This window comes from Coffea arabica, chromosome 7c (genome assembly GCF_036785885.1).
Source record: "Coffea arabica cultivar ET-39 chromosome 7c, Coffea Arabica ET-39 HiFi, whole genome shotgun sequence".
Classification (NCBI taxonomy): domain Eukaryota; kingdom Viridiplantae; phylum Streptophyta; class Magnoliopsida; order Gentianales; family Rubiaceae; genus Coffea; species Coffea arabica.
Window position 1 is genome coordinate 9623083 of NC_092322.1, and position 23704 is coordinate 9646786.

General features: G+C 36.0%; 2 protein-coding genes across 2 annotated transcripts; one reads left to right on the forward strand and one right to left on the reverse strand.

The window, feature by feature from the left end:
- Positions 1–867: 867 nt before the first annotated feature.
- LOC140010157 (uncharacterized) lies at positions 868–4723 on the reverse strand. The gene is made up of 2 exons (XM_072056626.1): positions 4544–4723; positions 868–1546 (listed from the first exon to the last, which is right to left on the reverse strand). The coding sequence occupies exon 2, from the start codon at positions 1472–1474 to the stop codon at positions 1049–1051; it is 426 nt and encodes a 141-aa protein (XP_071912727.1). The 5' UTR covers positions 1475–1546; positions 4544–4723; the 3' UTR covers positions 868–1048.
- Positions 4724–13315: 8592 nt separating this feature from the next.
- On the forward strand, positions 13316–15013 carry LOC113702260 (aspartic proteinase PCS1-like). Its single transcript, XM_027223377.2, has one exon. It carries the CDS (start codon positions 13467–13469, stop codon positions 14862–14864), a length of 1398 nt encoding a protein of 465 aa, XP_027079178.2. The 5' UTR covers positions 13316–13466; the 3' UTR covers positions 14865–15013.
- The last annotated feature ends 8691 nt before the right edge of the window (positions 15014–23704 follow it).

Below are 23704 nucleotides of genomic sequence, written 5' to 3' on the forward strand. Positions count from 1 at the left end.
TACAAAGGGACGAGTGCATTGCACTTAGAAGTTTGGTCTTGGCATCAGTCAAAAGGTGAGAGTAGGGCTCCTCAGAGTCAGACCCCTTTAATATCCCGGGCATTTAATTGGATCTTGAGGTTTGGCCAAATCACCAACTAAAGCCAATAGGCAAAATGAAAGAAATGCAAGATTTATTCTTTAATGAGAAGAATTAAATAAATGCCAAAAGATTAGAAGACTTTTGAAAAATAAGTTGTGAGTTGCCAACAAAAAGTTTAATCATGAGCAAGAAATTTGCATATATAAAAGGAATGCATGATCCCAAGTCCCCAGCTCCTAATATAAAGAAATTAGCAAATAAAAGAAAAGATAATCATCGAAATTGCAGAGAAACATGAGAGGAAAAAGTCAAGTGCCATAGAAAAAAAAAAACAAAGAAAGGAAAATTTAAGCAAGAGGTATTTGCCCGGAAACTTTAGGAAATGAGAATATATAGGAAACGCATTGTGATGATCAAATACTAAATTGGTGCAAATTAAGTAGCCACAAAAAAAAAAAAAAAAAATTTTATTTGGCTTAAGGCTTTAAGCTTGTAGCATACTTAGGACATGTAGCTTTTCTTTCATACTTTTAACTATGTGTAACTTTTCTTTCATACTTTAACCATGTCTAACTTCATATCCTAATTATGCAAATTTTAAGGCTTTAAGCTTGCAATATACTTAGGATCATCATATCCAACTGATGCAATTTTATACTCTTTCTTCGTGTCTTATAAAAACATGAGGGAAAAAGGGAAAATGATATATACATTTACATAGAATGTCTAGAAAGTAGAAACCTCATTCTCCTTTGCAAAACGAAGAAGAACAAAAACGTAAAAAATTTGATTGAAAATTCAACCAAAAAGGCTATAAATGGCAGCTCTTCTTTTTTTTTTTTCTTTTCCATTGGCAATTAGCAAATAACATAAAACGCAATGCAATACTAATAACTTTGCATAAGTCAATGTTTGATCTTCGGCGGAAGTTTCACAAATCATCAAACTGGATGGTCTAGAAGGCATTCACTTCGACTCCTTATCCAAAACTTTGGAACAAGCGGCAATGCCAGTTTGACTAACGGAATCCTCCCAATTCCTACCATCAATTTGCTTGATCTCAACATGGTTTAGCGTTCCAGGGTCCACACAACGAAATGTAACTGCTATACCATCTGGATTAGATCGAGGCACATAGAAGGAGGTTATGCCACAAATCTTGCAAAAAGTGTGTTTAGCAGTGTGAGTGCCAAAGGTGTAGGTTGTAAGAAACTGTTTGGAATCTCCAAGAAGCTCAAATCTTATAGAAGGGACGATAAAGTGAGTATTCCCTCTCATGGAGCAATCAGAGCAGTTGCACTGCCAGACAACAATGCTGGCTGGTGCTTGGACTCGCCATCGTACACTTTTGCAGTGGCATCCACCGTTATGTATGACCATCTCAGGGTTCATCCTCTAAAGGTTCTATCTGTCTGGAGTTGCAAAGACAAGCAATATGCTGTTGCTGCAATCAAGGACAAAGATCTGCAGAAAACTTAAGGAATGAAAGACTTGCAAAGGTTTCAAGCACTAAAACCTATTGGAGAAAAATACTAAATAGTAGAAGAAGAATGTTTTGTATTAAACTCTTAAACTAACCAACAATGGACCAGAAAATATAATAATTGGAAAGCGTCCTCAAGATTCTCAACAACATTCACCAATTCAGTGCGTCTCTGCAAATACTCAAAAGACAGAGAACACAACCCCAATAGACTTACAAATCAGTTAAACAAGAGACCAAAATCACTATCCAAAAGCTCAACTCATATAGTAATTGAATAGGGGGTTGTTGTATAGATGAAAAAATTTGAGAATAATATTTGAGTAGCCCATGATGCAGGACCCCTTGTACTTGTCGACCAAGTTCTTGATCTCTTGAAGAAAACACATAATATGAACTGCATATAGCACATGCATGGCAAATATGATCAAGCTCGCCTAAATGATTTCATTGAGAAAATATTATGAATGCAGAATATACGTTATGAATTGGTTCAGGTAAAAATATCCATGCACCAGAATAAGCTTCAAGTAAAGGGTGATTGTGGCCTATGACAGATTACTGGGATAATATTTCACTGGTAAAACATGTCTATTGTGGTGAAGATTGCATTTTACATTAGAGAAAGATATATATATATGTGTGTGTGTGTGTGTGTATCACCTCAAAATCCTCTAGTAAGTTGACAAGTATTTGATGCTTACAGTATGTCATAGTTATATAGCTCTCAAATAAGTCTCAGGTTTTAGCTTATTGAGTATCAACTATCAAGAAGATACAATAAAGACCAAACCAAGAAACTATTTCCATTCAATTCCTACATGCTGAAAAGTGAATTAAATTCTAAAAACTAAACAACTCCACATACAATCATTTGAAACAACTGAGCAAATTCACTTATCTTTATGCACCAAGGAAATTGGATAAGGTACAATACCTTAAGACATCCAAAAGAATAGCAGTAAAATATGATGAGACAGCGTTTCGGCATATATCTGTCATCCAATTATTGAGACTATGCTGGAGATCAGTCTCTGACCTCAACAACTAAACAAAGACTACAGGAGATTGTCATACTTTGTAATTTGGCAGACTTATGCTCTGCATAATAACTGCCAAGCAGGATACACATGCAGCTAGACCAGTGAAAACTGAAAGGAAGTCATGTTTCTCATACTTGCATGAAGTTCTGTAACACTATGAAATCAATCACATCCATAAGCTGTAGATGAATGAATGAATGACCAAAAGTCAGACAACTTATATTCCATCTTACTCAACATAATTGTTCAATGGTGTATTATCTTCAACATTCAGTGGCATTTTGATTTCGGTTTATTCCTTGGAAAAGAAACCATCATCTAGGCATCAAATAACCTGGGTTTCTTCTTACTGAGCATCAAAAGATAACTTCTCTAAGGATCAGTCAGTGATTGAAGATTATTTAGTCAGAAATTTGAAATGAAATAGTGACACTACTGTTACTCCTTAGGCCCTACACAAACATTACAAGTACATATTTTTGGATTCCACTATTGCCACTGCAATTTCGTTTATATGTACGGAGGATACATGGAGAGTCTTATGTTAGTTGTGTGCCCATTGTGCTTGGATGGTGCTATGGCTGAAACTTGTGTGAACTCCTGAATCCTGGGCCAAACGGTTGTTCGTGTACTGACATCAAAAGTCGACTTATAGAACGAAACTGATACATTCACTATCAAAGTCTTCAGTTGACGATGGCTGATTACATAGAGGCAAAGGGAAAGAAATATTAGGAAATGAAAAAGCATTTTGTGCAGTGGCAGTTTGAGCTCAACTAGAAGGTTGGATTTGGTTTGATCAGATTAAGATATCACAAATGTGTTCTTCTCATCAGATGCTTCAGTTTCAATGGTGTTGGAATCCCACTGACTTCATTTGGTGAGATTTGTCCCGGAATTCCTTCCACAATTAGTAACAATTATGAAGATTTTGAATTGGATTTTGCGTTTGATGGTTTTTTTTTTTTTCCAATTGGATTAGCGTTCAATTAGTACTAGCAGAATATGGTTCCCCTCAACAGAGGACTGACAAATCTCATATCATTACCCTATACATGTTGATTGTCACACACAAAAACACAGTTCAAACTAAATTGTAATAACTTCCAAGATGCCACACTGCATAGACAAAACAAAAATTCGACTTATCTGAGTTAGCCAAGTAAGAAATATTTTCTCCTAGCTTTGGTTTGGCAAGCTACAGTAAGTTTTAGATGAGATCTTTAATAACCAGGACTATCCCCTAACCACGATATCTAAGCGACTAATCCAAAAAGAAATTTGTAGGAATCTCATTCCGAAGATATTCATATGGCTTGAACTCAAATCCCACTAACCTTTGGTCCATATTTACATATTCTCACTTGTAAATCACTAAATTATAACTTTGTAATTCATCCTTGGTACAACCAATACAAAATAACCAGTTTACAATAATAAAGAACTAGAGGAAAATAAAACTCAGGCGCTAAATCAAACCAAAAAGGGAAAAGCACAAGTCTACTTTGGCTATATTGGAGAACTACTCATCATTTTTACGCCTGAGTGGTACGAAGTTTTCACTTCAAGAAAAGTTCCAAAAAACTGCATTAATCAGAAATGCTGCAAGAGCCATTACTCAATGAGCTGATACATGTCACTACCGAAAAACATGACTTTATTATAATTATTTCTTAATTTTAGTCAACTGGATAGGCAGAGGTAGATGGCAGTCCCAGGGTAACAACTGAAAGTCTTCTTAATAATAACAAATATCCGAATCCCAGACGAAATTCAAAACATCCCGAACCAAAAGATAAGTGGACATGAGATTATTTTGCACGAATAAATTCGCTTGGCATGCATCAGCTTAGAAGGCAAATTATCGATGCACCAACATATCTTGAATTAGTAGAGGGAAACTGAAACAGTAGAATGGACAACAGAAAAAAGTACCTTTTCTTGATCAGATCATCAGAGAAGCAAACTGCAGAGGAGGCCGGAGATACCGAAAAGAGTTTTCAGAAAACAAAACGTCAAAGCGTGTTTCACTTGCATGCGAATTCGTGAATTTGAGTATTCCAAAGTCCAAACAGAGCCTGGCTGGCCAAAAAAAATGCTAATTTTCCACCAAACTGAAAATGGTTGAACCAAACTGAAATGCTAATTGTCAATATTAAGTATTGTACAAAAACATATTTTTAAATTATGGAAAAACAGAATGCAATTACGAAGGACCCAAAAAAAAAAAAGGGTCTCTTGGGCTTGTTAATAATACATCCAAGAGAGAAGCCTGTTTTACTTGCTCCGGTCAATAGCCAATCTATAAGAAGGGTCTTAGAAGCCCAGCTCTGCGATATAAGCATAAAAGCCCGGCTCTTGTTCATTTCGTATTGCCAAATTCTCATGGGCACTTTGAAATTTTCTTTTTACCTTATTTATATTCTTTTCCATATTGTAGTTGACTAGTTTTGAACGCTATTATGTTTGATTTTCTTCATAAATATTTTTTTCCTCTCCTATCATGATTTTAATAGTAAGTTACCACTAATATTTAAGGAGCAGAAGCAAGAAAGATTACTTATTTGGATAGACAAACTTACATTTATATGAAAAATTTAGGGGATATAAGTGAGATGTAAAATCTTTAAGAGAAAGTAATTGGTTGTATTTTAAAATCTTGGGGATGTCTTTCAATGCATGATTTAACGTGAAATGAACCAGCATCCGGCTACTTCAACCCATCAATATTTGTCTTGCAAAACAAAAGAAAAAAGTTTTTCTTGATTTTTTTTTTCTTGGGGTGTTCATTAGGACCACATCAAAGAAGCTATATATATCTAAGGTAAAATGCTGTGTCGAGTTTCAATTGGGATCTTCTGGAAATTGCATGGATAAACGTTCTTTTTTTTTTTCTGGTTACGTATTTAAGGCAGAAGCTAACATGCATGTGCGAGGACCATTTTTCGGCTTGAATTCATCCATTTTCTAGCTCAAGGATGCATAACTTATAGTCTTTTTCTTCTCTCTTGTTCTCACCAACTATGAAGAACTGCTTTGCCAGCTTCTTGATGTATGCATATGCATGTATATGTATTGGCTTAAGCTATTAAAAGCTTGGCCGAATTGCGGAATCTGGCCCCGTACCAGTTGACTGTTATTCAATGGGGTCATGAAGACAAAATACAAGTCTCGCTCTTATCTTTGAGATTGTTTACAAGAACTCCAATTTGGAATTTGCTCCCAATTATTTTGGCAGTTGAGGGATAAACGTCAATAAGGCTATTCCTGTGAGTATAAAAACGTGTGGAATTAATCAAATCAACACAAAGACGTTCAATTTCTTTCTATACGTCATGCCGTCAATGATTGCAAGTTACATTTTGGAAGGTTGCATCCTCATTTGTCAAAACTTATCAGAAGTAATGAAGACATTATTGTCTCGGATAATTGAGTATGTTCGTTTAGCTTTTTGGAGCACGATATTGTTGATGTAAAATCGGACATTTATCTTTGTAAAAGTTGGAACTCCCTTCCGACTTTTGTCAAATAAATGGTGCTAAAAGATTTTCAATAATCTCATCAATAAAATCGCTCTTGTTTTCTATAAAAGAAAAATTATCAAAAGGATGAGCATCCAAAAAAATTTAAATGTTTATAGATGCATGCTTTGTTAAAGGGCTCCAATTAAGGAGCATGGCGAAGATCAATGACCAAAAATGGGAGGACCCCAAGAAAGTTGGCGATGTCAAATGCTGCAAATGGCGATGTCGATTGCACATACATCCACCCGTGGAAATAAACATGTATCTGATCTTAAAGGCTTTCACGACGATTGATTGAGACCTCTCACAAATCGTGCAATCGATTTTTAGATCTTTAGTTTCTATGAGATGTTTATATATATATATGCTTTCTCTTCAGATCTTATAGATATTCACTGTCCAGAAGGCTATTATGGGGTCATTCCATTAGATTTGAAATTGATAGAAATTAATGAGATCTCTAAACAAATTAACAGCAGAGATGATACTACCCTCACAATCAAAGCACTTCATCATTAGGCCGGAGCAGTCAGCAATTATGTGTCACACGGTGATATGCAAATTAAGTGTGTCGGCCTCCCTGCTACTGCTGAACAGTTTGGCCCTCAATTATGGAGATACATACTAGACGGGCTAGTAATTGACTAATTGGTGAATTCTTGAAATGCAATCTTTCTTTTTTTAAAAAAAAAAAAAAAGTAGAAAGTTTTGAATCCAAGATCTTTTATTTACTTATAATCGCTCACATTTTATCTCTCAATTCAACCTTCTGCTTAGAAATCTAATCATTACTAAGCCTCAATACGTATTTATTTATTTTTTTGTAGAAGGAACTCTTATTTATGTATAAATCATCAACTCGAATTTCCAAATCTTTTAGTAGGGTTGTTGGAAGGATAAAGTTCCTCTCTGTTGAGCCATCAAACTAGTTAGGATAGCTCTTAAAGTAGCATCATAACTAGTTTGATGGTTGTGCTCGAGGGGAAAAAAAATCTTGTTTTTTTTTTTTAAAAAAAAAAAACTCTCTCACTCCTCCCTCATTTGATGGTAGTGCTCGAAAAAAAGCTTGTTCTCTTTTGATTTCTTTGAACCTTTCACTCATTTCCATACCCTTTTCACTCCAAACTGCTAGTAACTTATTTTCCATTTTACAAAGAGTTGTCTAGACAAGTAGAGAAAGCTTGTTTTAACACCCAAAAAAAAAAAAAAAGAAGTGTACAATTTGCTGTACACTCATCAACACCAACCGAAAAACTGCACCAACACCTAGCGATAAGCATTATAGAAATTTCAAAGAATTACACACAAATTTTGCCAGAATATGGTAAAAGATATAAAATGAACATGAAACCACTTAACTTAGCACAAAGTAGCCTGTATCATCAAACTAAACAAATACGACCTTGTCCAAGTCGGTTTTTCACCCTTTTTCTTTTTTCTTTTTTTTTTAAAAAAAAAGGAAGAAGAAGTGAAAAAAAAAAAAGATTACGTTACTCAATTCTTTGAAAAAAAAAAATTTTTTTGGCCTTTTTACTCAATTCTTTGATTGGCATATCTATCATGCATGCACGTAAGCTCATCCTAGAGTCGGTTGACAGCTACTTCTTCTGAATAGTTCTATATTTGTGAAAGTGGATATGAGTCATATCCTTGATTGAAAGAAACTGATGAAAAGATTTAGTGGCAAACCTCTCGAATTTCATTATTCTAGATAAGATAACTTTAACAAATCGATCGATGGGTATTGGATGCGAATACTGATTGATTAGTCTTGAGGCGATTTAGACAGATTAACCGCTCCAAGTTCAACATCAAAAAGACCAATACTAGCCAGCCCGTGATCCCTTCAGTGAAAACAAGAATCCGTGAATATCAATCTTAGCATACTACCTTTTAGGGTTCTTTTTACTCTTTTAACTTTTCAATTCTCACCTTCAACGTTAACTTCATCTGGGCTTTTTCCAGTTGCTTCAAGTGAAACTTTTGCCATCAATTTTATTTCACACAAAGATCTTGTCACATGATCAAGTGTTCATCAAAGAAACAAATGCACATGCACTCATTCCTCAGGGGGCTCGCGAGTTAGAAAATTTTGTATGAAACATATTTTCAGATTTATTAACTTATAACAAAATCACACAACATAGTGCGTTTGGATGGTAGACGATTTGGAATAAAAAAATTTTTTTTTTTTGAAAAGATATTATAATACTTTTTTAATATGATGTATATGAGATAAAAAGATAGTTAAAAAAATGTGTTAAAAATGAAAGTAAATAAATTTGTGTAAATAATTCACTATTTACTCTCATAATCTTCAAAATAAAAAATTACCAATGAAAGCCCATATTGGCAAATTTCAATTGAGAGGAACTAATCAGTTGCCAGCTAACAACTTCAGAATCCCTAAACCACCAGTTGAGTCAAAAGCTATACCCATACCGTGATGTGATGACCAAGTATTTGATGCAATACGTATAGGCTAGTATGGCCATCAACTTTGAACCATAATCGAACCCTGGTTGGTCCAGTTTCCAACATGAAGCTATAGGGCCTGGAAATGTAATCGAATCGAATCGAATTCAAGTACGGAGATATTCGAACTCCATTCGACTCAACATGCAAGAGCCCGAGCAAGTAGTATTATTGGAACTCGAACTCGAGTTCAATGCTTGCTCGCAGAACTCGAGTTCGACTCGCATGAGCTCGAGTCAATGCGAGCCTTATCGAAGTCGAGTTAGAAATTATAATTTTTTAGACAATTTTTTAGTAAAAAGACATTATTGTCCTTCAAAAATTTTTATATGATTTAAAATATTTCATAAATTCAACAACTCTTTTGGGTATAAAGGTAATTTTATAATAATAATATATTAAATAATTAAATTTAAAAAGCTCGATAAGGCTCGACGAGCCTTCGAGCATTGTTTCTAAATGCCCGAACTCCATTCATTTAGCTTATCGAGGTGCATCAACTCGATTTCGAGTCAAGTTTTTGATCTACTTGCGAGCAGCTCCGTTCAATTACATCCCTAGTAGTAGGGGTGGCAATTCGGGTCCAAATCAGGTTGACGGGTCGGGTTCGGGTCAACCCGCCAGAAAATCTGTTGACTCGAACCCGACCCGCCAACCCGTGACGGGTCAGGTATGCTGACCCGAACCCGAAAATTTCAGGTTGACGGGTTGGCGGGGTCGACCCGAAATGACCCGAAACTTAATTTTAATTTATTAATTTATCACTATAATTTCTAATAAAATCAATTTCTCACAAAACTAATTACATAATCAAGAAATAAAAATTTAAATAAGTAATTCCAAACCAAATCTAAAATAAATTAAACACCGTAAAAGTGTTTTATCCCAAACAAAATCTAAAATAAATTAAAATAGTATAAAAGTAAAAAATAATATAATATATTATTTGTCCAAATATAATAATTTCAACTTCACACAAATTAAATAAATTCATTTATGATTAAGTAATTAATGCCTTTGAAAAAAAGAATAACTTAGGTTAGTTAGATAAAATTATTTTTATATTTATTAAATTATTTTTAATTCGTAAACGGGTCATATCGGGTCACCACGGGTTGATCCGAAATCGACCTGTTTTCTTTTCGGGTTCATCGGGTCCAACCCGATTCTGACCCGAATTCCCAAAACCTCAACCCAAACCCATTAATTTCGTGTTAGGTTCGTGTCGTGTTTTCAGGTCGTGTTGAAAATTGCCACCCCTACCTAGTAGGACCTAAAAAAATTGTACATCATAAAAAAAAAAAAATTCTATTATTAATTCAGCTAAAACATCAAATAATGATAAATTGAACATTCAGAGCTCATCCACCTCAATCCTTAAATCTTCATTAATTCTTCTTAATCCTTAACTGTTTAAGACAAGAACGTCAATGATTGTAATAGTTCCAAAAACCAATTAGAATTGATGATTTTGATGCCCTATCCGTTCTAATAGAGACGGACAGACGGTAGACTGCAAGAGTCTTGCATCTCAGTTTAAGATGGTGACACATTTGAGGTATAAATATAATAGAAGTTAGTCCACGGGCACAAAAAACCAAGAGTCGAGTCATCCCAACTTTCTCAAGAAAAAGAGGAATGGGGAAAGGAACCCTCATTACTAGTGACTAGACTAGTTCAACGCACTTCATCAAGCCACTTGGCTCGAGTTAACCCAGAATTTGGTCAGTGATGCTGCTTTCATAATTGGCTCCCGAGGGTACGTGGAAGGTCTGGTTTTACTGGACAGCCTTGTCATAATTATGGAGAGTTACATCCAAGGTTAGATGGAGCATATGAATTGACTGGGTTTGTCAAATTTTGTGACTTGAAAAACCATGATGAGTCATTTTCTGTGAAGCAAACACCATTTTTCGTTTATGACTGAAGTGTAGAACACGTGAAATATATAATTACTTAAAGCAGCCTTGGGGGGCTAAGAATTGAGAATTGATGTGTGAGAAGTTCCTTGCCACTCTTTGTTCTTCTTTTAATTTTAGTTTCCTCCTTTTGTAGAAAAATCAAGAAAAATTTTGATCTTTCTATATTAACAATGTATACATTAAGATCTAAATACATATCACACGTGCAAAATGATATAGCTACCATTCATCCAGCATGCCAAAGGAAAACGTGCATAATAATTAATTTTCTTAGAAGCAGAGACAATTCCTTTACAATAGATTAGCACAAGGAATAATCACCCTTTACACTAGAAATTTTTTTTTTTTTGGGGTTGTACTCTAGCATCAAAAGTGGAAAGAAATATTGCTAATCTGAAAACGTGCACGTAGAGAGGACTCACCAGATTCTCACGATTCTGTCAAGGCACCTCCCAACAGCATGATATTTTCGGAGACACCAAGACAAGGTTTGATGAAACAAATTATGGCCAGCACTTATTATTTGTTGATGGGATTCAGCTGCCAAAGATTGAACCTAGCTGGGAGTGACAGGACAATCTTTCAAAGGCCACGCAGCTTCCTTTCAAAATTTGCTAAACGCCTTTTCTTTTTAGCTCGAGGAAGAAAAAACCGATTATCAACAAATGCGTAGAATTTCTAAGCAAACAAAGCAATTATTATCAGTAAGTATAAACCAACCATAATCTGCTAATTACGCCAAGAACTATTATTAAGAAAGACCCTAATCAAGGTGTATCTACGTATATAGGCCTCAGGGCAAGAGCCGCGATGGACCGTCTTGTCTAGAATCCCTTGACAAATTCTAGGCTCCAAGGAATTTAGTGCCAAATTATGTGCATCAAAAAAAAATATATATATATATATATATAAGATTATACTAGTACAAAATGAAAACCTCAGTGTGTTTGATAGAGACATGAGGACCCGCAGCTGCTATTGGTCCCATAGATTCAATTACTCGTTTAAAAGAAAAAGAAAATGTGAACAGATGAGGAATGGATTAGAGAAGATCTAAAGACGTGTGTATATGACATTAATAAAAGATGTTCTAGTACTTTTTGAACGAAACTGAGTGAGAATCCTGCATCTGTTGTGTTGATGATTTTGTAGGAGTAATTGACTTTAACAAAAGGTTTCTTATTCGGCAGGGCAAAGTGAAAAGGGGGGAAAAAAAAAGCCAGCAAAAGAGAAGCTGCTGCGGTTTGGACCCTCTTTTTGTTGGTCACTCAATGTGCAACATTTGTACTTGGAAAGATTCCAGTTCACAAATCAAGATTTACAGTATTTAGGTGAACCACAAGGGTAGCTGTCATATGGGTTGGAAATTGGAATTGTAATTATGAGCCTTGGAAGTTTCTAATACACTACTCTGTGGACATGAACTTTTTTCTCCATGTTAACTTTTTTCTCCTTGTTAAAATTCAAGGTTCAAAATGAGGGAGAAGATGATGGTGACAAAAACAAAAAAAAAAAAAAAGAATGAATGAAGTTTACTAGATTTAATTGGATAATTTGTGGGATTTGTTAACCGTTCTGATTAACTTGACTTCAATTTTGGTAGGACAAAAAATGTTTTCTCTTTTTTTTTTTTTGGCCCTTTTTATTGGGGTCAACACACAAATTGAAGAAGAGGATGAGCACCAGCCCGAGACCCAAAGGTTCTTCTTGGCAGTTAGCAATAAGGGCAGGCCAGCTGTTGGGATATTAATGGAGTTTAAATTCACGAGTCCATGCTTTGACAAAATAGAGTGAGGAACTCGGAACAACCTCCCATTCAATCAAATACAGGGTGAAAGTCGCGACCAGGGCAGGATCACCCAACCGGATTAGTTTGAGAACTCTTGCCAAGTTGGCAAGAGATTAGTAGTATTTTACTAGCCGTAGCTTTCAACATGAGTCCTTGTGTTAATGTATTTTAAATTCCTCAACAGATGAAAAAAAAAAGCTTGACGGCAAGAATAAACTTTTCATATCATGGTTGCGACAGTAAAATTGCAGCCAATCTTTGAGCAATTGCCAACTATGATGATAGTGAGTTGAACGTGTGACAATTAGAGATTAAGAGCCTTGTAGTGATAGGAAGTCAATCAAGACCCTCATATGGAAAAATTACAAGCGATCTATGGTCTAAATCGAGAGATACAAATTTGAATTCACAAAAATAAAAAATTTTCCAATTTGAGCGAAAGACATTGGATTTTGAGGATAATTGGCACTGCCCGATCTACTCGGCAAATTGTCCCTTAACTTGCGACATGGAAGACTTTCAGGAGATCAACAAAAATTGGCACACTTAATAAGTATGTGGACGGTACGAGAGAACTCTTGTCAATGATTTATCGTTCTGTGAACGTACCCTGATTCATGGTGATGATCGCAGTCAAATCTATCCAAATTTTAATTATTAAAAAAAATGATCCTGAGGAGGGAGCAAAATAACCAATTGAATTAAGAATTCAGCAGTGAAAAGATAACTATTTGGGTGATTAAATTAAACTAATTATAGCAAATTACATAGCCCACGTATTATGTGGCACCATTGAGAAGGACAGTCCAGCGCACGGTGAATCTCCCTCGCTTCACTCGGTCTTTATATATTTTCGGACAGAGCAGCAGTACTGCTCAGCTAAGGAGGCGATCAATTAGCTGCAACAACTCATCAATAATAAGGAAACCGCGTTTTTCCGCTCTCTTTGCTTTTTTGGCTTTGCATTGTTCTTTCCGGACCCTTTCCAACCCATATAAATACCAACCAACCCCTCTCCACTTCTCACGCCCTTCCCCACACTTCAGAGTCCAGACTCGCTCCCTTCTCCCCCTATAAGTTTCCTCTGCCAAAACAATCTTTGTTTTCTTCTCAGGAAGCTCTTGAAGTTTTAAACTTCTTCTTCATCCATGGCTTCCTTCAGCCCCCTTTTCTTTCTTTCCCTCATATTCTTCTTCAGCTTTCACAATCTTTCATCGGCAGCCCACAAGAACCATCACTCAAAGCTGACTAAAGCAACAGTCTTGGACCATTCCTTTTCTCTTTCTTTTCCTCTAACCTCAGCCCCTCTATCCAAACATGCTTCGTCAGAAACAAGCTTTCTCTCGTCTCTTGCTTCATCATCAACGAGCACCAAGAAACGGAACCGGAATGCTGGAGAAAAGGTCGAGCAACCATTGCCATACGATTACAAATCTTCGTTCAAGTATTCCATGGCTCTGATTGTTTCTCTACCAATAGGGACCCCCCCACAGAGCCAGCAAATGGTTTTGGACACCGGAAGCCAACTTTCTTGGATTCAATGCAACAACAAGAGTCCATCACCGAGAACGGCACCTCCTACGACGACGTTCGACCCTTCTCTTTCCTCTTCTTTCTCCGTTCTGCCTTGTACGCACCCCATGTGTAAACCCAGAATTCCCGATTATAGCGTTCCAACTTCCTGTGACCAAAAGCAATTGTGCCACTACTCTTACTTCTATGCCGACGGCACATTGGCAGAGGGCAATCTCGTCAGAGAAAAATTCGCGTTTTCTAGTTCCCAGAGCACCCCTCCCCTGGTTCTTGGATGTGCAGCTGATTCGAAAGAAGACAAGGGCATTTTGGGAATGAATCAGGGGAGATTATCCTTTGCCTCCCAAACTAAGTTGCAAAAATTCTCTTATTGCGTGCCCGTCCGACAGGGTCAAGGTAACCTAATGCCCGCGGGAGGATTTTACCTAGGCCAAAATCCGAACTCAAACACTTTTCAGTACATCGATCTTTTGACTCTTCCGGATGGTCAACGCATGCCCAATTTTGACCCTCTGGCCTACACCATCGGGCTAGTGGGCATAAGAATTGGCACCAAAAAATTGAACATATCGGAATCCGTGTTCCGGCCCGACGCAGGCGGTTCCGGCCAGACGATGATCGACTCCGGCACCCAGTATACATTTTTGGTCGAGGAGGCGTACAATAAAGTGAGGGAAGAAGTTGTACGGCTAGCAGGTCCAAAATTGAAGAAGGGGTACGTTTACGGGGGTTCGCTGGACATGTGTTTTGATGGCAACCCTGTTGAAATTGGGCAGCTGATAGGGGATATGGTTCTAGAATTTGAAAAGGGTGTCGAAATATTTGTTAATAAAGAAAGAATCATGGATGATATGGGTAACGGGGTGCATTGTCTGGGCATCGGACGGTCACAGTCCCTTGGAGTTGCAAGTAACATTATCGGCAACTTCCATCAGCAGAATCTGTGGGTGGAATTTGATTTGGCTAATAGAAGAGTGGGATTTGGAAAAGCCGATTGCAGCAAGTCTGTGTAGTACCAAATAGGGCTGCTCTGGCTTGGTAAATATATTTTCTTTCTTTTGGGGGGGTGAGGTGGCTAGCTGGAGATAAACGAGAAATGCATCCATATTGTGTAAAGTATTATACTACTGTATTGTGCTAGTGAAGATATTTTTTTATTTTATGTCTGTGATTTCCTTCCTCTTTTTTTTTTTTTTGGACATTAGTATCACCTGTAGCACAATAATCATCCAGTCTTTTTTGGTCAAACGTGGTCGTTTTCCATGCCAAACCGTACTTGGTTAGTTACTAAAAAAGCGTTAAATTATATCCAACCATTGCTCCGCATTTCAGCTTTTTCTATTTTTGGTAATTACAGAATTTTTTTTTGTGGTGAGTAATAACAAATGTTTGCCTTACATTAATTATTAACAAAACATCCTTTAAATACAAATTTTCATTTTATGTTTTGCATGTGTGGGAAATTTTAGGTGGGAAGCAGCGCCGATCCTTATTAGAAAATAACTTGTGAAGAAAGGGATACCAACAAAAAGGTGGTTATGCAAATCATAATTCAAACTGATGGTTGGTTCAATCAATCAATGTTTAAACGCACTCAATTCTTTTTATTTTGTCATCTAAACAGAATCTTTTAATTAGCACAAATAATAGAAAGCAATAGATGCCTAATGTATGGGAGGAAAAAAAAAAAAAAGGATTTGGCTAAAACGGGTAGCGCTCACAAATTTGTGTTTTAAATCGGACAAGTATTAGTACTAGAATCTAAGAGATGCAATAAATATGAGTATTTGACTTCTCAAACTGTTGCAGAGGATAAATGTCCATATTTTTTTTTATTTTGGGGTGGAAGATAGATGATAATAAATTATAATAATAATTGTTTCTTCACCTAACCCACGATGGAGTAGACCGGAGCCATTATTATTAGAAGGAGGATTAACCTAGTAGTAGTAGTAGTTTCTTAAAGTTTAGGATATCACAGCACAGGTAGTAATGCTGGGGTCTACAAAAAAGGAAGGTTGCATGCAATCTGGAAGACAGCTTCTTTAGACTCTTCCGCCGGCCCTTACTCAAAAGCTTATACATTCCCGACATGCGCAAATAAAATGATTAAAGAGGCTCTTTCATCTTGTCTTGTGGGATTAAGCTTAACCACTCTTTTTTTTTTGTTCTTTTAATCTTTGCATGTGCATTACTGTATATGGTTACTGCATATGATTCATCATTTGTAAATTATGGTGATTTTTTAATATCAGTTCATTTTTTAACAACTTTTTTTTGTAAGAGATAAATCCTGTATGACAATCCACTGTTGGGTAGCTTTGTATCTTCTCTTCCTGTTTGGATCGCATAATTCTTTTCTTGTCAGGGAGACTGATGTCAGACCTGCTAGAAGTTAATCCAGCTAGCTGGCTGGCTAGCCTGAATGGATAAGAAATTGGATTTACTCTCAATGTTTTTGTTTGTACCCTGCATTTGTACTTTTTTTTTTTTTTTTTTTTTACTTCAAGGGTAACCTGGAGGAGACAGGAACGATTAACCTATTCTATTTTATATTAGAGGGAGGGAACAAATCTGAAGAGATCTAAAGGTAATTCGAAGGAGATTGAACCACTACCAGATCAAGGATAGGAAATTGGATTTACTCTCAATGTTTTTGTTTGTACCCTGCATTTAAAAGGGAGAGCCGTGTACCTTTTTTTTTTCTTTTTTTTTTACTTCAAGGGTAACCTGGAGGAGACGGAGACGATAAACCTATTCTATCCTGTACTAGAGGGAGGGGACAAATCTGAAGAGATTCAAAGGTAATCCGAAGGAGATTGAACCACCACCAGACCAGACAATTGCACTACACATCCATATAAATTTTTTAAACAAAGTCACTTAAATATAACGATTGGTGGAAGACAAGGTTTGAACCATTGCCTCCCATCCTACCAAGCTTTAATGCTTTGACGGTGACCATCAGATCAAAAGCTGCTGGTTGGAAGAGCCGTGTACTCGTACGAGCAATAATTCATAATACTTGACGAACCAAAAATTATGTGAACTGAATAGATTTACTTTAGGTTGTCCTTGGTTCGACAGAAACAAGTATACCCTATTCAAATTTCAAGTCCAATCAAATTTCCAACTCCTACAGAACCAAACGCAACCGGAGTAGATTCATTCCAATTTTGGTTTCAGTAGGGAATTGTCACTCCAATCATGAAGTAGAATTTGAGTCATGTACATTAATTGTGGAGAATAGTTAAGTCCAGCACAAAAGAGTGACAAGATTATCACGAGCGGATTTATTTTCTTCTTTTCGTTTTGTATATATTTTTTAATTATTATTATTTTTTCATAGGAAAATATTTCGATGAATACAATTCTAATCATCATTACGAATCAAAACACATATCATAGGATCATAAGTGGCTTACAGCTACATGAGTTCTTATAAATTATTTATCAACATAACTCTCGTGTTAACAATAAAATTTGAATATACGATTTTTTGTGAATAAATGACCATCTTGATTGAGTGGGGTTTAACTTATCTATTTTTTGGTGGGGAGAGGAGTGGAGCCTAAAAGCTTAGAAGTTACCACAAAAGAACGAAAAGAAAAAGCGACGTGCAAAAGCCAATCCCATGACTGGAAGACAATTAGAGTTTGGGATTTATCTCTTTCGTGCAGTCCCCTCAGGATAAACTTTAAGTTAGTCGGCAGTGACTTCTCAAGCTAATTTCCCTGTATTTGCCAGCCCTATAAAGGTCTCTAGTAATCACCACGAGATTGACTAACACATTGCATTAGCTGTGTAACATCAATAATTGTCCCATCATAATCTTGGTCTTTTTCGTCTTTCTCCTTTCTCTTTTCATTCTTCTTTTGTCTTTATATATTAAGCAACCAAGTCTTTCAACTTGATTGGTCTCGTGCATTTGACTATAAGCTAATATTGTATGGCATAGATTTTTGATTAAGAACTTGATGCAAGAGTTGAAGTAGCATCTCTTAAAAGTAAAGATGATATACACACATACTATGATATTAATCCATGCAAAGTTACGCCCGAAAAACATATCATCTATCCAAAATTATGGGCATCTAAATTAGAGAAGACTGAGTCTAGAACATCAAAATTTGCATCACAAATTGTATATTCTACTGATTGGAATTGGATTTCCTTTTTGAGATACACGTACAAGTCACTCTTTCCAGCATCCCATGCCGAATTTCTTTATTAGTGTCATGATATAACTTATACCTAAGGGAGACATATTATGACATATCCATGGACGAATTCAAAATAGCACGATTGATGGATTAAGACAAGTCCTCAAGTGGAATGGAAATTTTCCTGGACATTTTAGGTGCAGGAACTCACAATAATAATGATACGGTATAAAGAAGGGGCCACCTAGGAAATGACAAGAACCAAATCTCACCTTACTAGTAAATGGCAATCTTATGTTCAACCCAGTAGAAAATAATAATAAAAAAAAAGAGGTTCAATTTTAGTTTTTTGATCAGGCCATCCATAAAAAAGAGTGCAAACCAGTTCTTTTAGAAGCCACATATGCTTGGCATTCTTAGCCAATGCAGTATTAGTGCAAAACTACAGATACACTGAAAGAAGGTCAGTATGAAGATCTAACTAGGATAAGATTTCATCTTACATAACTAGCATGCACTTGGGGCCAACCAACGAATCATCGGGATATGCCATTTAGGACCCCCACCCCCTCCCGCCCAAAAAAAAAAAAAAAAAAAAAAACAAAAATAAGAAGAAGAAGAAGAAGAAGATAAAAAAGGAGATTGCAACTTGTGGAAGGTTGCATTTTGGTTGGAATGGAAGCAAACAAACAAATGCAGTTGAGACTTGCAATGCGAAAAACAGCTGGAAACCAAAACAAAAGCACAACAAATTAGGCTGCGATCCCTTTCAACTTTCAAGCCTCCTCGAGTACCCCATTTTGCCGATCAAATACGGCGGCTCGCACAAAAACGCATTGTATTGATTAACATAAAACATTAGATTTTAGCCACGCTTTTAGAATCTCATCACTTTATTAGGGTAGATGACAGAAGCTGCTGCTATGTTGTTGCATGGATATGATATAAAAGCGCACACTTCTTTTGAAAAAGTGTGTCAAACTCAAGTTTTTGTATATTTGCTACGTGCTTTGATATGCTAGTACGTACCATCGATTTGGACCCCTCTGCCCCTCACCACCTCCCTTGCGCCAAAACAATTTCTTCAATTCTTCTGCGTTTACCATGAGATGGTTGGCCTTGGCTGCTAGTTACATGAGTAGTTATTGCCAGCAGGGAACAGTTTCCCTTTTATTTTGTCCATGTCCTTTTGTTGGTTATGGTACTTTTTTTTTTTTTTTTTTTGTCGATACGATAGATTATCTTGTACTAGGAGAGGGGAGGACCTGAAGAGGTTCAAGGATAACGTGGAGGGAACTGAACCACCACCGGATCAAATGGGTGCACTACGCACCGATCTGAATTTTTTTAAGCATGGTCACTTTTAATGTGTCAAATTGGTGAGAGGTATGGTTTGAATCCTTACCTTCTCTCCCATCAAGATTTAATGCATTGGTGGTAGCCACGAACCTTTGTACTTGTGGAAGTCAAAATGGAGAAATGGATGGAAACAAATAAAAAAGAACAAATATCAGGGATCAGTGTGGTCCTATAATGTAGTATAGTACTAGTTCATGTCCCTGTTACAGAGTACTACTAATTGTTTATATGAGGTAGAAGATGGTGATTCTACAATTCCACGGTTCATTTCCCAGGTACATCATGTAGGGTAGCATATTGGGAGATATAAAGTAGTTGATTTTTTAAATATATATATAAAAAAGAAGAAGAAAAAAACCAGTAGATTAGACAATTTTTACCGCATTTACTCTTTCTTTTACTTTGCTTAGTTAGAAAGTGGCGCTTTAAATCAACTTATATAGGGTTTGGTGCTTTAAATCAATTTTGAGAGGAGTCACACTCAGGTATTGATCATTTGGCAAAAGTGAAATTAATTTGAGAAAGCATATAAATATAGAATGTGTAAGAAATTAATTTGAACGTATGTACTCACAAAATAAATTAAATATAATCTAGCTAGGGCACATGATATATATTCATGAACTACATCTTCTCCACTTGTGATGCAATCTGGGGCACCTGACATATATTTATGATGAACTACATCTTCTCCATGGAGTCCTTTCATAAGACATGGACGACTACAATAAGAACACTCAGACTTAGATTTAATTTGCAGGCATATGACTGTCAAATCATTTTCTAGTGCGCAGCCCGTGGGAAACACAAACTGTGACTTGCTAGCTTTTTCTCCTCTTTCGATCTGTGACTTTATTTTTTAAAGGCATTTTGGCATTTCGCATGTGGAGAACTGCATAATGTTAAGATACACTTTAACGTGATTTCAGACGAAAACACTGCCTGCCGAAAAATAAAGGGCTCTTGGCTATGACCCTGACTTGTTGGGAAAAAATTTAGCTTCTACATTTGTTTTTCAAGACAATTTTCGAAAACAAGAACAGAAAATTAATTTGCGAAACCCTTTTCTTGTACTAACCTAGGAGTACTTCAACATGGCTTTCAATAACATAATCAAAGCCATGCCCAGTTTTAAACTTCCAATAACAGCACAGTGTTTCTTTCTTTGCAGTTTGCAGGGATTAGTTATATTTTTTGGATTATTAAGGCATTTGGCATTGGGATTCTGCCCAGCGGATTCATTGCATTCAAGTTGAAAAAGTTGTCATGCTTTTTATCCAATGATGCATCTAGTGCTCGATGCATCTAGTGCTCGATGATGAGCTATCAAAGCTTCTTTTTTTTTCTTTTTTTTTTTTTTACGTCTTTTCATGCTGGAAATGCCAATGCAAAAAATAAATCAAGAAACATTCGGACAAAGAAGGCAAGAGCCCCACAAAAAAAGAAAGAAAATTCACCTAGGCCCAATGAGACTCATAATTACTCCATTCCTTTTTTTATAGCTGACGTTTAAGGTTTTGCATACCAATTAAGAAAAGTTTTTCATTGCTTAAATCTGTACACTACTTTCCTTTTGTACCCTTATTAATTGTCCAATTCACCCATGTTTTCTCTCACTAGAGTACTAAATGGTACTGTTTTACTGGGCCAAAAGCAATAATTACTAGGAGTAGATAATTAAGAACCCTGTATTGGAAGAGAGAGATAAAAGGGTAAAATTGTGAAAAAATAATTAATACTGTATGGGGATAATAAAACGACAGATAAAAGTACACTAGAGCAAATTTCTAAAACGTCAGTTATAAAAAAAGGAAGGGAGTATTAAATATCAATCAATGTACGTTGATATATTAATTGGAGGCCCGCAACAAAACCTTCAAATTTCAAAGTTGGCGATGAAGTTCATACATGAAATTAACCTGCCTCCCATTATTGGAAAAAGAGTCTACTTTTGGCTATTGGAATACCTCATAGCACACTGCTGGATCCAACGTTCTTCCAGTTTGCACAAGAATTTGAACAATTTTTACATTAATGGTTTCTACTTTATTTGTTTTCTTTAGGCTAATAAATGCTGATCCCTAAGCACTTTCCCAGTTTTCTTTTAGGAGTAGCATTATTGAACAATCCCCATGCATTTATTATTTTGAATACTTCAATTTTGAATTCCAAATGAAAAGGGTTCGAATTTTGTACCATCTCCCACTCTTGCTGATTATATTAAAGATTTCGATGGCGATTTGCTGTTGAATATATGCACCTTCTTTCACATTCCACACGGATTCTTGAGAGCTCCTGCCGCCTATAGGCGCCATGGCTACCTACCCAATATCTCTGTCTTTGTCCTTGTTTTGTTGGTCTTAAAGTCTGGTAATAAAATACTTTTGGATCCATCACAAAAGTTTTTTTATAGATAATTTTCTTTTTCTTCAATATCTTTTTTTCTAGAAAAGAAGCAAAATTTTATTTTTGAGATTATTAGAATTCGTCCAGTACCAATTGCTTTACAAAATGGTCGGAGGGAAATTTCAAAAAGATTAAATATGATTGGACATCTTTGCATGATGTGCTGATTTGTGCTCAATGTTTTCCTCTCTAGAAATCCAAATTACATCCACTACATGTTGATGTAATACAGTAAAGCGAACGTTCTCAATTATCGAATCTATGTCTGAGAGAATGTCTTCAGAACCGACATCATTTTCCTCAAGTCTCTTATTTTGAATAATTGAAATATTTAGACTAATGCCGGTTTGCCACTAGGGATGGCAATGGGGCGGGTACCCACGCGGGGGGCTCTTGGGGCGGGGGCCGGGGGGGGGGGATTTTTTCCCCCCGCTTAGAAACGGGGCAGGGGACGGGGGAGTATACCCCCGCCCCGCCACTCATAAAAAAATATATATATATAATTATATATAATATGTAAGTTAATTAGTTATAAACTTATGATAATGATATTATTAGTTAGATGTATTATATAATGTATAGTAGTTTATGTAATATAATTGATATTATCAATTATATGAATAATTATACATGTCTACTAATAAAATTTATTAATTAGTTATACTAAATTTACTAATACATTTATACTAAATTTCTAATTACACTTAATAGAATAACACTTTTTTCTCAAAAAAAAAAGCACAAACACAATAATGAATTAGTGATTACATTTGTACTAAAAGTGAAAACTTGACTATTTTAGTTATATTTATTTCATCATATTGGATTGTATTCAAATAACTTCTGTTTAATTGTTTTTATGAGTTTCAATTGTAAAATTATAATGAATAATAATTTGGTGATGTGTTGATATTTTAGTACTTGATTATTTATTAAAATTTAATTATAATAAAATTTTATTAACCCCGCGGGGGAAGCGGGGCAAGGCGGGGAGGGGGCGGGGCGGGGCGGGGGGAGCAGGAGGCGGGGGAGGGGGCGGGGGACGGGGGAGGGTCCCCCGCCCCAACCCCGCCCCGTTGCCTCCCCCGTCCCCCGCCCCAACCCCGCCCCGTTGCCATCCCTATTTGCCACCATCTTTTCGACCATTTCCGTTTAAATTTTTCTATAATTTGTCATCCCCCTCAGAGAACGAAAAGGTACCATTTTGTGATTTTGCATTGAAAAATATTTTGTGACATACACTTGCCAAAATAAAATTTTAAAGTGTCAGCGTATAAATCATGAATAGTTTTTTCTCTTTCTCTCTCTCTCTTTTTTTTTTTGGTTGTGAAATTTCATATAATGAATGGTTTTCTCAGTAATAAAGCTTTTATTTACCTATTTTGACAAACTTCTTGGCAGTAAAGCTCATATCTTAAAAGGCCGTGTGAACTAAATAAAACAAGCATTAAAAGGGCCAAATTTAGCCGATCGAGTCTAAGTATACTACAACAATTTTCCAATTTTCGGTGTGCGACCCAATCAATTATTGGAAGATCCATCCCACTGAGCCCAATACATTGACCCAGTGAGGCTATCTAGCTGGATTTCTCCAATGACTTTTGGGGAAAAAAAAATTAAAAAAGGAAGCAAAATAAACTAAAATGCGTTTACCCTTTTTTTTTTTTTTTGTCCCTATAATTTACTCCAATGAGATGGTAGAAAACATCATACTTTTTAAGCCCCTTTCAATTTATCTCCTACATTCTTTTTTTTTTTTTTTTTTCTACTATGCTAGAAAGTTCAATGAGCAAGATTATCCAATACATTGGTTTTCAACAATAAATAACATCTTAATCATACTGGCTTCCGTAAGCTTGACCATAGAACAGAGACTTCTAGTAATTAAGAGTTACAAATGATGAAAGTAGCCAATCATTCTTGCA

What these genes read in the sequence shown, in the direction of transcription:
- LOC140010157 (XM_072056626.1), bottom strand. Translation starts at nt 1,474, where the DNA reads ATGAACCCTGAGATGGTCATACATAACGGTGGATGCCACTGCAAAAGT.
- LOC113702260 (XM_027223377.2), top strand. Translation starts at nt 13,467, where the DNA reads ATGGCTTCCTTCAGCCCCCTTTTCTTTCTTTCCCTCATATTCTTCTTC.